Below are 16,099 nucleotides of genomic sequence, written 5' to 3'. Positions count from 1 at the left end.
TTATATCAACCCAAGTGACACCAGCACCAGAGTTTGTTTTTTCCTAATTGCTGAGTATCAGTTTTATTGGATTTATCACACTTTTCCCCCCTAAATTAGAGTCACCTCAAAACAAAACAAAACACTGATACCATCCATGTTTTATCTGTTTTCTTAAACTCACTGAAAACAACTCACAAAGTGTGTCCTGGGTAACTTTTAAAGGCTCTTTTCACCTTGTAGGATACAAGTCTGGTCAAACCAAGCATACAACAACGTCTCTTTTTTTAACATACAGTTTGATTCTTAGCTGTGTTTCCTTCTGTGTCAAAGTTTCTAATATAGTCATAGCTGAACAGTCAAATGCAGCTTATTCTGTGAACTGGTCTTCACTTTCATTTCTCCAGATAATTTAATTGTTTTGCACAGACCTGTAAATTGTCTCCAGCTCCCCCTGCATGGAAGCATGTGTCTGCTTTCTGTTGTCGGTGAGTTTTGCACAGGTTTACTTCTGTTTCTGCTCCCATTCAGTGTTGATTTCATAACTTTGTAGTCTTTGTCATTTCATCAATCTTTATATTACAAAAAAGGGCCATAAGGATAATCCATAAAACTGGTTACAGAGATCATACAAATCCACTATTTATAAAATCAAAAATTCTAAAATTCACAGATCTGGTTCATTTTCTCACTGCACAAATTATATATAAAGCAATAAATAACCTGCTTCCTGACAATATTCTAAAAATGTTTTCTAAAAGGGAACGGGGATACAATTTGAGGGGGGAATTAAATTTAAAACATCCTCGTATCCGTACAACATTAAAACGTTTTTGCATCTCTGTGTGTGGAGTGAAGCTGTGGAACAGACTAAGTAAAGATATGAAGCCGAGCACGGCGCAGTTTAAAAAGCGTTTAAGGATGTGGTTTTTACAGGGTACAGGGACGAGGTGGAGATCTGATCAGGTGTCCTTGTCTAATATTTTCATGTGTGTGCGGGTGCACGGGTATGTTGGTGTGGGTATATATATATATTTGTAGGTTGTGTATCCTTTGAGGTGTTAATGGGATTATTGAAAATGTGTATATGTGCGTATGTGTATATACATATGTATGGATAGATAGAAACATATATGTATATATATTTATAAAAAAAATGAATAATAAAAAAATACACATGACATATAATGTAATTGCAAGGAGGTATTTCTGTAGTCTATTGATTACTAGATAGTGGAAAAGGGGCGGGATTAAATAAGCTTATGCTTCTTCCTGCTCCTTTTTGAACATGAAAGTTATTTGTAGTTGTTTTTGCTCGTTTTCCTTTTGTTTTGCTTTGTTCATTTGTCTCTTTTAATTCTATGTTGTTGTACTTTTTCAACATGTTCAAAATAAAGATTCAATCAATCAATCAATCAATTTGTGAGTCTATGAAGGCGGCCCCTCCCTGAGCCTGGCTCTGCCGGAGGTTTCTTCCTGTTAAAAGGGAGTTTTTCCTTCCCACTGTCGCCAAATGCTTCCTCAAAGACTGTTTTTTTATTGTTAGGGATCTTTCTTCATTAGTGTAGTGTGTTTACGTTATGCATAAAAAGCTGGAAATAAACTGAATATTGTGTCTCTGTGGCTGTTCTGTTGAAGGACACCTGCCCTCAAAATGCAAAACTCTGTCTCGTCACAAAATCGTATCTTCTGCAGAAAACCACAAACTAAACACGTGAATCTAAACGTGTGCTGGACGCGTGTTACTTCGCAGTTAAAGTCTGTGCAGCCATTAGATATTTCCTGTGTGGAGTCCAGCACGTGACTTTAAATCGTCATGAATTAATAGTTTCATCTTATTCCAGCGTGCGTTTAAAGCGACGACAGATGGGCGATCGTGCGGAGTTGCGCTGTTTGGATGGCACTTTGGGTTTGCACGGCAGGGGGAGGACCCACGAAGCCCGGTGGGCATAAAAAGGCAGAGGCAGAAAAAGTTGTGACAAGTTTTGTGACAGCGGAGTGAGTGTGTGCGCTCAGAGAGACGACTGGGAGCTCCAGCAGCAGCAGCAGCTCGGAGGGGGAAGATGGCGCGGCGCTTCGGCCGTGCCACGTCTCGGTGTGAAGAAACACAAACACGTCCCAGAAAGACGGCAACATCTGCGGTTTGGTTGTGCTTGTGCCTCCTTTTTCCGTCCGCGGAGGCCGGACTGTACACGGCTTCGGACCAGATCGTGTTGTTAACTCAGGAGAATGTCGAGTCTGTTCTGATCAACTCCACAGCTGCTATGGTCGTGGAGTTTTACGCTTCGTGGTGCGGACACTGTGTCGCCTTCTCTCCGACGTACAAAGCGCTGGCCAGAGACATTAAAGGTGTGTACAGAGCAGCAACATTTGAAAGCTTTCAGTCATTCCCACTCTCGTTGTGTCCACTTCCAGCTCCGCACAGCTGCCTTAAAAAGAAGCTTCTGCTAAACATTTTAAGGATAAAAAATCTATAATTTAGTCGTTTTAAATATTTCTCGAGCTTCATCTCTGCGCGGAAACGATGAGAACATCAAGCTGCACTTTCCATCTGTTAATTAGAGCATGTGATCTAATGGAAGTGTTGTTATTTTGCTCGCTGCTCTCACATCCTCTCCAACTCACAGTCGCTCCTGCAGCCGCTGCCAACGAGAATCTCACAGAAGCATCCGAGCAAATATAATTAGGATGATGGTTAAGGACGAAGTTTGTGATGATGGCTGCGGCCCAACAGTCACAGGGTATTTCAGTCCAGTGCTTTCACTCGCAGTCCACAGTGGCATCCACGGCTTGGCATGCTATCAAACGGCAAAGTAATTTCACAGTAGGATTTGTGGAGGGATTAGGAATGCTCGCAATGTAATGATTTTAGACTGGGAGCAGCACCGGAGGAGCCTTGGACCTCTGTCGGGTGTGTGGACGGCCACAATCCTGCTCGTGAAGCAAAGTTTCTAAAATGAACATCAAAGGAAAACGCTGCTCACCTGTAGCAGCTGACAGTTTGCTCATAGCTAGAAGTTTTTATCCTAAAAGCCCGTACCTTCTAATTCGGGGCCCCATCCACTGCTGATGGACTCTACACAGCAAAGTAGACTGTAAATAAATATTTACTGTGGGTCTGTCTCCCTCTGTTTGATGTCTGTTCAGAGTGGAAGCCGGCTGTGGACCTGGCAGCTATAGACTGCGCTGACCAGGAGAACAGGGAGCTCTGCAAAACCTACAAAGTCCGAGGCTACCCCACAATAAAGGTCGTATGCTCTATATGAACTGTCTGCACGGCTGTTTCTTCCGTTACGATGGGTGTTGTGTGGAAATTCACTCTTTCCACTAAAGCTGCTGATTATGGGAATTGTATGAAAAAGAGGCTGAATTAGGCATCCAAAAACAGTGGCTCGCTGTCTTGTCGCAGCAGGAAAGTGTCATGTTCGAACCCCCTGAGTGGCAGGATGTTTCTGTGTGGTTCGCTTGTTTTTACCCCTCTTTGCTCCTGCAGGTTTTCTCAGGAGAAACTGGCTCCCATAGTTCCCTCGACTGAGCTTAGAGTTGCAGTTGGTCTCAGGTGCTGCACCACAGCACGCTGACGATGAGTTAGTTAGGATCCTTACAGTGATCCACACAGGAGAACAGAAAGAAAGTAAACAACTTTGTTCTCTGAATAAAGCAAATCACAATTATTCAGACAGATTTTTATTTTTTAAATAAGAAAGTTGGAAAGAAAGTTTGTTGTTAACTCCTCAGTTTCACATGGTTGAGCATTGAAATGGCTTTTATGTAACAGTTTGCATGTAGGGTGACCAAAGTCCCCCCTTTAGATTTGAGCACACAGCATTTCCACCCCCTGTCCCACATACTGAGGCGATGTCCCACATTTAGATTTTGTTCTAGTTTTCAAAAGTAAACACTGTCAAACAGACTCTTTACCAAGTCTGGCTTTTATTCAGTAGCTACAGCGAAAGCACGAGAGACCATCATCAGCCTGTCACTGTTTCACTGCTCGTGCTGAAGTCCCAGGCGTGCAGATTTCACTAGAAGAGGCTGGAAACTATTAAAATAAAGTCTGACACAACCTACAACTGTTACTCAGTGTTTTTGTCGTTCCCCCTCTCTATTCTATTTTCAGTTTTGCACTGGGGAAATGATGACGTGTCAGTGTACGAGCGTACAAAAGCAGATGATTATCAGACAGAGGGTTAAAAAAAAAAGTAGCACACGACTGTTAGAAAACTGTCACAGAAACTGCAAATTGTGTTAAACAAACATACTCGTCGTCCTACATTCAGCTTGTTGGGATCTGCTCGCCCTGTTTGCATTAATGAATCCTGTTTAGAAATCCAGCACATTCCCTCATGCAGGGGTGGCACATGGACATGGATCCCATGCTTTTCTCAGCTCTTCCAGCACTGATGCAAAGATTTGATCATTTCTGCAGATGATGGTTAAACCTTTGCATGAGTAACGGTCCCATTGTTTACTCTTTGAATCAAACACTGTTATATTCACGCTGTTCTAGATTTTAATCCTGTTGTAATTATGCATATGTTTTAAGGCAGTATGAAAACTGTGTGTATATAAAAACAAACAATACTTTGTGTAGTTTGCCTTGTAGTAGTCTCAACATCAAGGAGTCATTTTGACAACGTTATTCTTGTATTAGCTGCAGCGTCTCGTCAGCCTGCCACGTGCTTTGCATGATCAGCAGCCACATCGCAGAAATTCAAACATCTGCATTCATACTTGATGAGTCAGCAGAGTGAGTTCAAGCTCACGCATCAAACGCCAATAAAACAAAGAGCTCCTTCTGTTTTAAACTTGCACTGGAGCTTTAACATCTGCTACTCATTTTAACCAGGAAGAGGTCAAGAGGAGGGCTGCCCCCCCCCCCCCCCCCCCCCAGATATTACAGAACATGACTTTGCTTCACTCGTAGCTGCGAGGCCGTCTGATCACATCTCACTTCTCTCTCTCGTCTTTTCTTAACTGAAACCTTCCTCTTTGTTTTCTCTTCTCAGTTCTTCCATGCCTACTCCAAGCCTGATTATGAAGGACTGTCTTTCAGAGGTATCACACACAGAGGACACTCACCGAGCCTTCAGCTGGTTTTCTAGCAAACACCTCCATAAGTTGTCTTGTGTAGTCATGGTGTTATTTCAATATGTTTAACCCTCAAACTTCTTTGTTTTCTAATTATTTTGTCTTGGTTTAGCTCAAACATGCAACTATATCCACTGTGCATCATTTATCTCACCAACCTGAGAGCACAGTTCCCTGTTTTGGACTCGTTTGTATTGATGTTTTGGTAAATACGGATTTGTGTCAGTTTATGATCATCTGTAATAAAATGTTTGCATTTTTGATTTATTTATTTTTAGACTTTAGCCGTAATATTCAAGACCTCCGTCACAAGATCTTAGACAAACTGGAAACCCACGGTGAAGCCTGGCCCCCTGCCTGCCCCCCACTGGAGCCCACCAGGTAAACACACAAGCAGCTGATGTATCTGCAGTAACTCCTACAGTTACGGGTTCAGCAGCCCAACCTGGCACACAGGTGCATCTTCGGGCCGCTGAGGGTTCTCATCTAATATGATGTTATGATGTCTCTGTGTTGCCTAGCAACCACCTACCAAGGGGCTTAAATGACCAGCTGAAGGAATTAATGCACATATGGCAACTTATAAAAGATTCTTATAACTTTAATTTTTTAACATCCACAAAACATATTTCCACGTCCCATATTTTTACAAGCTTACAAAACATATGTTTCCACAAAACAACTTCTATTTCAATATTTTTCGCTTTTCTTTTGCAGTTCCTGTTACCCTGCCTTCATAAAATAACTTGTGTTGAATTTGTTTCTGTCCTCTTACTCGATTATGTATCTTTGTTTATCTGTAGTCAGTAAAATTGTTTCCAGTACCTGTCATGTTCCCAGTGTATTTTGTTTTGTTGAACTTACTTCATATCTTCAACTTTCTGTGGATTTTGTAGTTTATTAGTGGCAGAATTGTTTCTATAAGAAAAAAAAGAACTGTTCACTTTAAATTTAAATAAGAGGTTAAAAAAGGTGATTTCTAAAGTTTATGACAAATTCAGTTTGACTCAGACTCCCCATCAGCTCATTATTACTGCATGGCCGCCCTGGTGCCTACGCATGGCACACACGCATACAGACATGTGGACTAAAGCACACATAGTTCATCAGGAAGTCTTTCTCTTCAGGTTTAAAGTGAAAGCTTCATGTTAGAGCAGAAATTCAGAAATGCAGATGTTTTTTGTTTTTTTAAGTAAAAAAATAATTTCAAGCAGATTTTATTTTATTTATTTATTTTTCACAGGTGGAGAAGATTTTGTTAAGTTTTAGTATTTTAGGTGGAGGCAGAGAAATGACAGAAAGGTGGTGTTTTTGTTTGTGTTTTTTCATTTAGTTTATTTTTTCAAAAGAAAAACAAACTATCATACATTCTTGAAAAGCATGTAACACAACACACAAACCCTTCTGCACCCTAAATACTGTTATTATGACCTTCTAGACCATAGGTATCAAACTCTGGCCCGCGGGCCAAATTTGGCCTAATTACATTTGGCCCGTGAAGCCATACCAAGTTACTATCAGAGCTGGCCTACTGGTATTATACAGCTAATATATATATTGTTTAGTATTAAGCTTTGCTTGTTCCAGATTCAGTTTTTCAGCAAAACGTGTTTGAGTCCATAAGAAATGATTCATTCTTATATCTGGAGGAATAAATATATTTCAATAAATATTAATGTTAGCCCGCGATGTTGTTCCAGTTTAGAATTTTGGCCCACTGTGTATTTGAGTTTGACACCCCTGCTGTAGACACATAATGATTCACTTTTATTTATTTATCCTTGCTGATTTTTAAAAAGTCTGATGTGGGACTCTCTCTCTCTCTCTCTCTCTCTCTCTCTCTCTCTCTCTCCCTCCTCCCCCCCCAGCCAAATGGAGGTCGATGTCTTCTTCGAGACAAACGTTGTCAAACACCTGGCTCTCATCTTTGAAGATGCTGCGTCGTACGTTGGCCGAGAGGTAACGCGTCAGAGATGTGACTGAAACGCGTGCAGTGTTTGTTGTCAAACGGCGGCGTATTAACATTAAATAGGTCCGTGTTATGAAACATGGCGAGGTAAAGTGTGTGTGTGTGTGTGTGTGTGTGTGTGTGTGTGTGTGTGTTTTGTACGTTAGGTGACCCTGGACCTGCTACAGTTTGACAGCATTGCGGTGCGCAGGGTCCTGAACACCGAGGAAAGCCTGGTGACCAAACTGGGCGTCACCGAGTTTCCATCCTGTTACCTTTATTATCCTGGAGGCAACTTCAGCAGACTCAGAGTGTGAGAAGCTTTACTGCATATCCACTGCTTTTCCTTTTAGAAGAAGTGACAAAATCAAGTTTATAAAACACATTTTTCTGCTCTATAATAATACTGATGATCTTATGGGAAAAAATCAAAATATTTGAAACAACCCACACACTCCTTATCTAATGTTTTCACTCAGTTTGTCTAATCAAACTTGTTATTCAGGGATTTCCTTGATTTTTCTGACTGATATTTGTTATTGTTCATTATTTGGTGATCTTGTTGTTTCCGTATAAACTCTTGGACATCGTGAGAATCGGTCTAATCGGCGAGAAAGTGCAAACATCTCTGTGGGCGAGCAGAACTTTGGACTGTGCAGCACAAACATAAAAGGGCAGTTACAGGTCTTTGTACGACGTGTCCTTCATGCGCTTTGGCCTCGCTGTGCAGTTGCTAGAGGAGAATACAGGTGAGAAAAGAGGGCAGCAGTGAGCACCAGTGCAGGCGCAGGTTCCATTAGCACTCCACCAGTTTAGCACCAGTATAAAACTGACCACACTATGTAAACACACAAGTAACCTTGGCTAAGCACTAACAAGAGCGTAAGAAAGCCTGAGGCTCCAGTAGAAATGTCTGTTTCTCAGTCCAACACAGTTGTTTCTTGCCCAAAGCAATCAAACGTGAAACAGGCGCACAAAACTTAAAAATCAGATTTTCTGCATTATTATAACGAGCTCATTCTTTTTGAATGGCTGAGCTGAGGCAGTGAGCCTGAGAGAAGCACATGCATCGCTCACACTGGCTGCAGAAACATCTGCCACCTCGTGAATATTGTGGAACTAGAAGGTCGGCGCCCTGCATTTCTTTCCTTTCAAACTGGGTCAGAGTTGCACAAACACCAAGTTTATTCCCCTTTGGTTGTCATTGTTCGACACGCGGCAGCACCGCTCTCTTCCGAAAAGCTCGGCAGTGTTCTCATTATCCGAACGCTATTCATGAGAATATTTTTAAACATCTGGCCTCTTAATGGGATCAGAGCATCAAAATCGCTCCATTATTCACCATCATAAAGCGGCGCTGATCATTCCTCACCCTGCAAATTCATCTGCTGTTTATGCCTCTTTGTTTGGCTGTTTCAATAACTTGGCATGCAAAGAGGACTCTTTTTAGTTGACAAATGCAAAGAGGAAATGATTTATTGCTGTTTTATTTATTCACCCTCCATCTCTCCCCTTTCCAGCCCCCCTCATCTCCATCACTGTACAGAAGGGAGGTTTTTTAATTTCTTGCATGAAAACAATGCCATTGCTTTTCTGGCTTCACCTGCCAAACAAGCCCCAGCCACACACGGCGACAGATGGCCTCCCATCATCGCTGAATGTCTGATTGATCCTGGGAGAGCACAGCGGCGTGCGCCTGTGTTTGCGTGTCTGCGCGCGAGCGTGCGGGTGGCGTCTCACATCCTTCATGCATGTAATGTGTGCCGGTCCCAGGTGAATGCATTCCCCCTCCGTTCACCCTGATGCCTGCCCGCCTGCCTGCCTGCTGGCCCTGGGGATCGCTGGATGAATGGCTTTCCCTCCACATCTGTACACTCCCACACACACGCAGGTGTAATTGAGTCCCAGGCTGGCGTGAGTAAGCGTTGGCCCCGAGTATCCATCCTCCTTATTACCATCCTGTTCAAGTTTTACGATGCCCTCGCTCGCTCTTCCTCCCTCTCTCTCCGCCCGTGACAAGGAGAGAAGGAAAATGAGGGGAGGATGTGAGGGATGGAGGGTGGCGAGCGCTTTAATGCTTGTGGTTGTGGTTGCAGGGTTATCACATGCCTAAATGATCAGCCATACTTCTCTCTCCTACTTACCCTGGCACCGTCTGCCTAGTATTTAAAACGCATTCCCGTAAGTGTGTAAAATATATGGCTGTGAAAAATACAGGTCGTAAAAAGGCTTTTATGGCGTTGGACTGCTGAGACAAAAGATTGAAACTGAAATAAAAAAACGAAATGGAAAACTGCTTTTTGAGGTTCGCTGCAGATACGGACACGTTAATGTTACTCAGGTGTGATTGTTGCATTTCTCTGCACGTCTCTGTGCACAGATGCACTTTCACACTGAAAACTCCACTAAGAGTCTAAACATCCTGTATGAACCTGTGTAAGTGATGGCCTCACTTCTCCCTTTCTCCCATAGTGACATTGAGGCTCGTGCCTTCTACTCTTATGCCCTCCAGAGGCTACCGGGGGTGGTGCGGTCAGGGAAGCCTCCACCAGTCTCCACCGAACTCCTTAAAAACAACACAGAGGATCCCTGGAGACCGTTCGACAAGTATGAACGAGACACAACATCCACAAACATCTTTACTGACTCATATGTCGCCTTGATGTGATTGTTTGCTTCTTGCAGGTTCAGGGTGTATATGGCAGACCTGGAGTCAGCGCTGCACTACTCCCTGCGCGTTGAGCTGGGCGCTCAGTCTGTTTTCCAAGGGCGGGCACTGACTTCTCTCAAGGCTTACATCTCTGTCTTGGCCAAGGTACAGTTAGCAGAATTTTCAGACACAGCAAGGACAAAAACCAGCAGATTTGTATTTTTTAAAGCAGTTTGCTCCTCGTTGTCTGACTGGATTTGTTGTCTTGACGTATACTGACTACTGAACACTGTTGTGGTCAGAAAAGCATTAAAAAAACTGTTTGTTTCTAGATATTAATAAAAATAAACTAAAAATCTGCTGAACATGAACTTCATCAGGCGATGTTGTAGCTCAAGTCCTGCAGTTGCAGCAGGTCACCACTAGGTGGAGATTGAGACAGCAGAATGTGGGTTAAAGCTGCAGATTTGAGTTTTCCTGTTCCAGCGTTTGGCTTTTGTTTCCCTTCACATACGTTATTAACTTTGGCCTCCGTTACTTTGTTACTGTTATATCCTGTTGTGCGTACTGTTGTTTGTATGCGCACTCATAGACACACAAACATGTCAGAAAGCCAGAGTGAAAGTCCAAAGACTCTCGTGGGCATTGATGGGGCCTCTCAGGGGAATTGAAGCGTGGCTCCACAGGCTCATGCTGTCTTCCTGCTTGTGGTTTCACACAAGCATTTCTGTAAATATTTGTGACCATGCCAGTCTTGTGGGTGCGTGCGAGTGATGTTTGTCTCTCACTGTCATTTGTTACCCTTTCCTCCTTATTTTTAATTTTTTTTCCCAAAGATTTCAGTGTCTCCACTCTTTTTACCGCCCTGCCTTTGGCTGCATTCTTACACCTCTATTTGCTAAATCCTTTCTGTGTGAAGTGTGCCAGCCAGGCAAACATGTTGTGATGATGAGGCCTGACCTGCTATCCTGCTCCTGTTGGCTCCAGACCAGCCTGTTTCACTGCCCTAGTCCGCCACCAATCTCTCTGATTATATCTCGCTCTCTAGGGAGGCATCGTAGAGAGCATCTCCGTCAGTGTGTGTGTGGCAGAGCACTGTGGCCTCCTATTAGCTCCAGTTTGTTTAGTGAATAGCAGCAGGTCCCAGTGGTATTTTTAGCATGCCCCCACCCCTTACCAGAATGGAGCGGCAGCCCAGCGGGGCTTTGTGTTGCTGAGGAGGGCGTCATTGTTACAGCCGACCGCCACTCGACGGCCCTTATTGACATTTGACTGAGAGGTCTCGCTGCACGTTGAGAATGCTTTAAGCCAGACTCGCTGTTAGTTGTGGTTTGTGAGACCGTGTTGGACACGAGAGCAGGAAATGCCTGCAGGTCGTGTTTACAGCAGCCAGCTGGATAATCTTTGACTCGCTCTTTGGTTCGTCTAAAATCGCTCACTTTCTAACTGTTCTCTGCACCTGATCGCTAAAGCGCTGCGTTTAAAACGAACCACAAAAACACCTGAGCGCCACGTGTGAGTCATGTGATTAGATTAGAGTGAAAGTGACTCACGATGGCCTGACCTTTGATGTCAGTGTTATTTCACTCTGCTGTCATGCTCCTTAATCATGACTCTTTAATGTGAGCTGAACCACACAGTGAGTGGAAAGCTCCACGCACTGGCTCACGTATGCCTACAAGTGATGCTTTCATATTAATTTAATCAGCATATTCATTTGTCATTCTTCTGCGTATCCAGTTAATTGTCTAAAAAGTCTGAAAATTATAGTTTTAAGGGATTCTAATGATTGTTTGTCATCAACTAAGGCTACGTCCACACGTACCGGGTATTTTTGAAAACGCAGATTTTTCTATGCGTTTGCACCTTTCGTCCACACGTAAACGGCGTTTTTGGTCACTGAAAACGGAAGTTTCTAAAAACTCCGGCCAGGGTGGAGATTTTCTAAAACTCCGTTTTTACATTTAGGTGTGGACGAGAAAAACGGAGAAAACACAGCGTCAAAGATGTGCGCCTTTTTTTGACGTCACACTGTGCGCCACGTTATTGTTTTGATGAAATGAATTTCTACAATACTGTTACTGTTACTTGTACTCTCTGCAGTGTTTAAATGCTTACATATACACACACAGTTACTGTCCCTCCATACCAGTGTTGCCAACTCCTCAGTAAGGAAAATCGTTATTGGCTGTCCTAAAAGTCGCTAAATGACGTCATCACCTAGTTTGCATAATTGGTCATGCTAATGTAATTGTAACCTATGTTGTTGGAGAGAGAAATAACATCGTGGAAGAGACATAAAGTGAGTAAAAAAACGTCCTAAATGCATTTAGAGTTTATTTAGAACTTCGAATTAAATTTATTTTAGCAATTATTGTTGGTTTTTTTTTTTTTTTTAATGTCACAATTCCAACCCTGCTCCTTTACCCGGGCTTGGACCGGCAAAAGTGACCCGAAATAGGCCCTCTGGTGGAGTTACTTTGTGTGTGTGTGTTTATAAGTAGTTTTAAACCTTGTGATCCACAAAACAGCATAAGAGTAAAAGAAGAACTGACTGCGTTACAGCACCCGCTGCTTGTTGAGAGTAAAAGCGATATGCGCTTTCACGTCTTTTAGAATAAAAGTCGCCAGGGGGTCTGAAAACTCGCTAAATATAGTGACAAAGTCGCTAAGTTAGCAACACTGCTCCACACACGACTCGGTTCTGCTTCTATGCCCCATCTTTGTTTACTTTTTCCCACAGAGGCTTCTAGACTTCTGATTGGCCAACATTTCTGCACGGTTAGGAATATAGCGCCACCTGCTGCTTTGGCATGTTCCTAGCAGCGTTTTCCTTCATTTCTGCCTTTACGTGTGGACGGGATTATTTTTTAAAACGAAAACGGAAAATCTCCGTTTTCAAAAATACCCGTGTACGTGTGGACGTAGCCTCAGACAAGAAAACCAATAAATATATAAAATTGACTCTTATTATACAAATAACTGTGTCCTGTGCCTCCTGAGCTGCTTCTTTCATGGATTCATTTTTTTTAATTAGTCAAAGAATCACACTTCCATGAATTCTTTCTTCTCCATAATCATACAATCATCACATCTCTGTGCCACATGTCGTAGATGACATCTTCTCGTTTTTGCACCCAGTCGTAATATTACTAGATTTACTATCTTGTCAGGCTGCAGCCGGATTTATGAATCCTCTACATGTATATGAGGATTAAAAAAGTGGATCTTGGGAAGCATGAGAGCATTACAGCGAGGTTTTTAAGGATTACACCTCTATCCTGCTTTTCTCGAAAGAAGCCCTTCAGCCCAGAGGGGACAAAGGGGCTGAGGAATAAAACAAAGAATTAAGAGGAGGGGTTTAGTTTAAAGAAACACAGACTTCTGCCTTCTCACGCCACGGCCCAGGACATAATGTAGAAAAGTGCCTCTGCTGCCAAGATTGCCTTGGCTTTTCTTAAAATTAGCTGTCCAGATAATTATGAATCATATTACAGATTTAATGAGCATTCCCTCAGAATTTGTCAATTCGCTTTGATGTATTTTGCGTGTGTGTGTGAGGATGAGGCTGCTGTTTTCTGGTTTCCACTCGGGCACGTGTCTGCAGTAGATTATCGAGGGCCTTCACCCCTGGCTTCCACCCCCGGCCCGGCCTGGTCTCCCCTGTTAGAGCCAACAGATGCCTCGCTCTCAGGACCCTCGCCACAAGGAGCTTGCGGTTTCTCAAGTGCTGCTGATACTAATCGGATCAGGAATGACATATTGCCAGGGTGAATGGGATTGTCATGGTCCAACTGGGATGGGTGCAGGAGGGGGTGCAGGGTGGAAGGAGGTTGTGCACATTGTGCAGATACAGCGACAGATACAGATGAAGATCTCTGGAGCAGAGAGATGCAGAGATCATAAAAGTAGTAGCAAAAGAAAATCAATAATCAGCAGGCGTCCCTCATTCAGAATTTCAACCGTAAATGAATCATTTTAATCGTCCTGTCAGCTCAATGGTTTTATTTTGGTAATATATTGCCAGGATAATTCCTCCTGATGCCAGCCTACTGTTGCTGATAATATTTATGAAGGGAAAAAGAAAAAGCACACAATGACATTTTAGTTTAATAATTAACACGTTTTTTTAAACATGGAAACTTGTGCCTGCATTACTTTAAGCAGCTGCTGGTGAAAACTGACTGATTGTGAACCATCCAGGCAGGAAGGAGGAAGCTTTATTGAGATCAATGTGAGCAAACTGAGTCTTTTTTTTCTCCTTTTTAAATTTTCTTTTCACACGATTACCGAACCTGCACAGCTTGTGCAGAGCTGCTTGGTGATGCTGACCTAAACGCATTAGTGGAAAACATCTGCGTTTTCTCCTCTGGTTAAATTCATATGGCTGTTTAATGAGCTTTTCCAACCAGTTGGCATTCAGACCTGATAAACCTATTATCACTGTGCCTCCAGAGCTGCAAACGTCACAAGCCTTTGTGCTGCTCTTCACAGCCCAACTTTCCAACTTTGTGTACGTGTGCATGGAGGCGGGGCTTAGTGAGTCAGCCAGTCCACTCAAAGCTGTCAGGCTACAGGATTCATCTGGTTTCTTTATTTGTAATTATATATTTATATTAGGGATGCAACGATACCAATTTTTTTTCAAGCCAATACGATACCGATACTTGGATCTGAGTACTTGCCGATACCGAGTACAAAAACCGATACTTCTACCACACACACACACACACACACACACACACACACACACACACACACACACACACAAATGCAATGAATTGGAAGACAGGTTTTATTTTACTCTCTGCCAATAAAAAATAAAATCTTAATAAAAATGACCACAAAAAAAAAATTTCAAGTGAAAAATAAGCACTTCTGTTAAATTATTGCAGAGTCTCCACATTGTAATTTAACAAAATATCACTGAACTATTGGCACTGTCTCGAGCTTTCAGAATAATAAATAAACACTTCTGTTTGGAATAAAATAAATACAAATTAGGTTTGAGAATAAATTAAACTTTTAAATTATTGCAGAGTGTCCATATTGTAAACAAACAAACAAAATAATGAAAGTATTCGGCATTGACGAACTCCTCATCTGCCCGTGGATCATCAATCCACTGTGCCGTTAAACTGAGGACTGACATCGCGCACACACTGCTTGTCTTTACCTCTTCAGAAAGTTTTGGCACCATTATCTCCCTGATGTGTGGGCGTCTGGCAATTTCATATCGCGGCTCGAGTATGCTGAGAAGACGGTGCAGTTATTTTAACTGCCCGTGGATTTTCTCTTGACATTTTTCTTCGCTTTTCCAAAACCTGAGTTAAAGTTGGCTGTTCCACACTGCTGACATTTTGTTTAGCCTAGCTACAGCAGCCACCAGTCTCACTCGTCTAACCCTGTGCCTGTTTAGCGCGGGATGTCCCCCCAGTGGCCAATCTAAAAAACTACAACAGAAATGACAAGCCACCCTCTGATTAATGAAATAAGTTAGTATCGGTTCATGGTATCGGTTAACTTTTACGAGTATGATTACACACACATTTTACAGTATCGGCCCCGATACCCGATATCGGTATCGGTGCATCCCTAATTTATAAGGCAGTCAAACCTGCGCATGATGTCAGCTTTTTATTTGAGCTGGAGATCTGAGTTTCATGAACACCAATGAATTACTTAACAAGTAACTCTGAAGCTGCAGAAAACCCTGCGTTTACCCTCCAGCAGGTCTGATGAAGTGGGACTAACGCACAGATCAGTGTGTGGTGAGTTGCAGGCCCAGCCTTATACTGCGCGCTGCATCGTGTGTTTATATGCAGGCGTGTTCCCATGAACAGACATCCTCCCCTGCTTTGTTGTTCCTGCCTCGTGTTGCTTCCAGAGGCCCAGTGCGTTCGTAGAAACGTGAGAAGTTGTGGAAAAAAGCTTTACTTGCTGTGTCTGTTTCTGAGAAACGAGACGTTATCATAACCTATTCCAGAGAGAGGCTTAATGTAAGAATAGGAAGCACATTAAGCCAAAGTTTATTAAAGCGGTCTTGTCTCTCTGACAGTCAGAAAGCCCCGGGCCTCAGCTGTTTCTATTGTCAGTATCGCTTGTGTGAAGACGTGTTTTCTGTGTGTGTCTTAAGGCTGTCATCACTGGTCTCAGACACCCATCAGCTGGATTTCCTCTCCCGCTTCGTTTACCCACTTTGCTAGTTACAGTGTCACGTTTCTTTACAGCTGTGCCTGTTGCCAAGGTGACGTGAGGAGTGAATGTACAACAGGAGAAAGCCCGAGTGAGGAACACCTAAGTGGTTGTTAGTGGATTAGGAAATGGATCTGAATGAATGAAGAGGCTCAAGCTTGGCTTTTGTCACATTTACTGAAATGCTTTAAAGGTGCTGAGCAGGAACAAACCTTAAACCACAATCTTTTGTAAAG

At 42.8% G+C, this 16,099-nt stretch overlaps 1 protein-coding gene across 1 annotated transcript in view; it reads left to right on the top strand.

Moving 5' to 3' along the window:
• The first annotated feature begins 1,835 nt into the window (after positions 1-1,835).
• The window catches only part of qsox1 (quiescin Q6 sulfhydryl oxidase 1), a 29,062-nt gene continuing 14,798 nt past the window's right edge, over positions 1,836-16,099 (top strand). Inside the window, exons 1-8 of the mRNA XM_087835709.1 lie at positions 1,836-2,328; positions 3,127-3,227; positions 4,989-5,037; positions 5,349-5,451; positions 6,939-7,029; positions 7,186-7,331; positions 9,491-9,625; positions 9,704-9,833. Of these exons, the coding sequence (XP_087691835.1) occupies positions 2,043-2,328; positions 3,127-3,227; positions 4,989-5,037; positions 5,349-5,451; positions 6,939-7,029; positions 7,186-7,331; positions 9,491-9,625; positions 9,704-9,833 (1,041 nt within the window). The 5' untranslated portion in view covers positions 1,836-2,042. The remainder of the gene's footprint in view (positions 2,329-3,126; positions 3,228-4,988; positions 5,038-5,348; positions 5,452-6,938; positions 7,030-7,185; positions 7,332-9,490; positions 9,626-9,703; positions 9,834-16,099) is intronic.

This window comes from Neolamprologus brichardi, chromosome 23 (genome assembly GCF_056152115.1).
Source record: "Neolamprologus brichardi isolate AB-2024 chromosome 23, ASM5615211v1, whole genome shotgun sequence".
Taxonomy (NCBI): domain Eukaryota; kingdom Metazoa; phylum Chordata; class Actinopteri; order Cichliformes; family Cichlidae; genus Neolamprologus; species Neolamprologus brichardi.
Note: the sequence above shows the minus strand (reverse complement) of the source record. Positions and strands in the feature narration are given on the sequence as shown.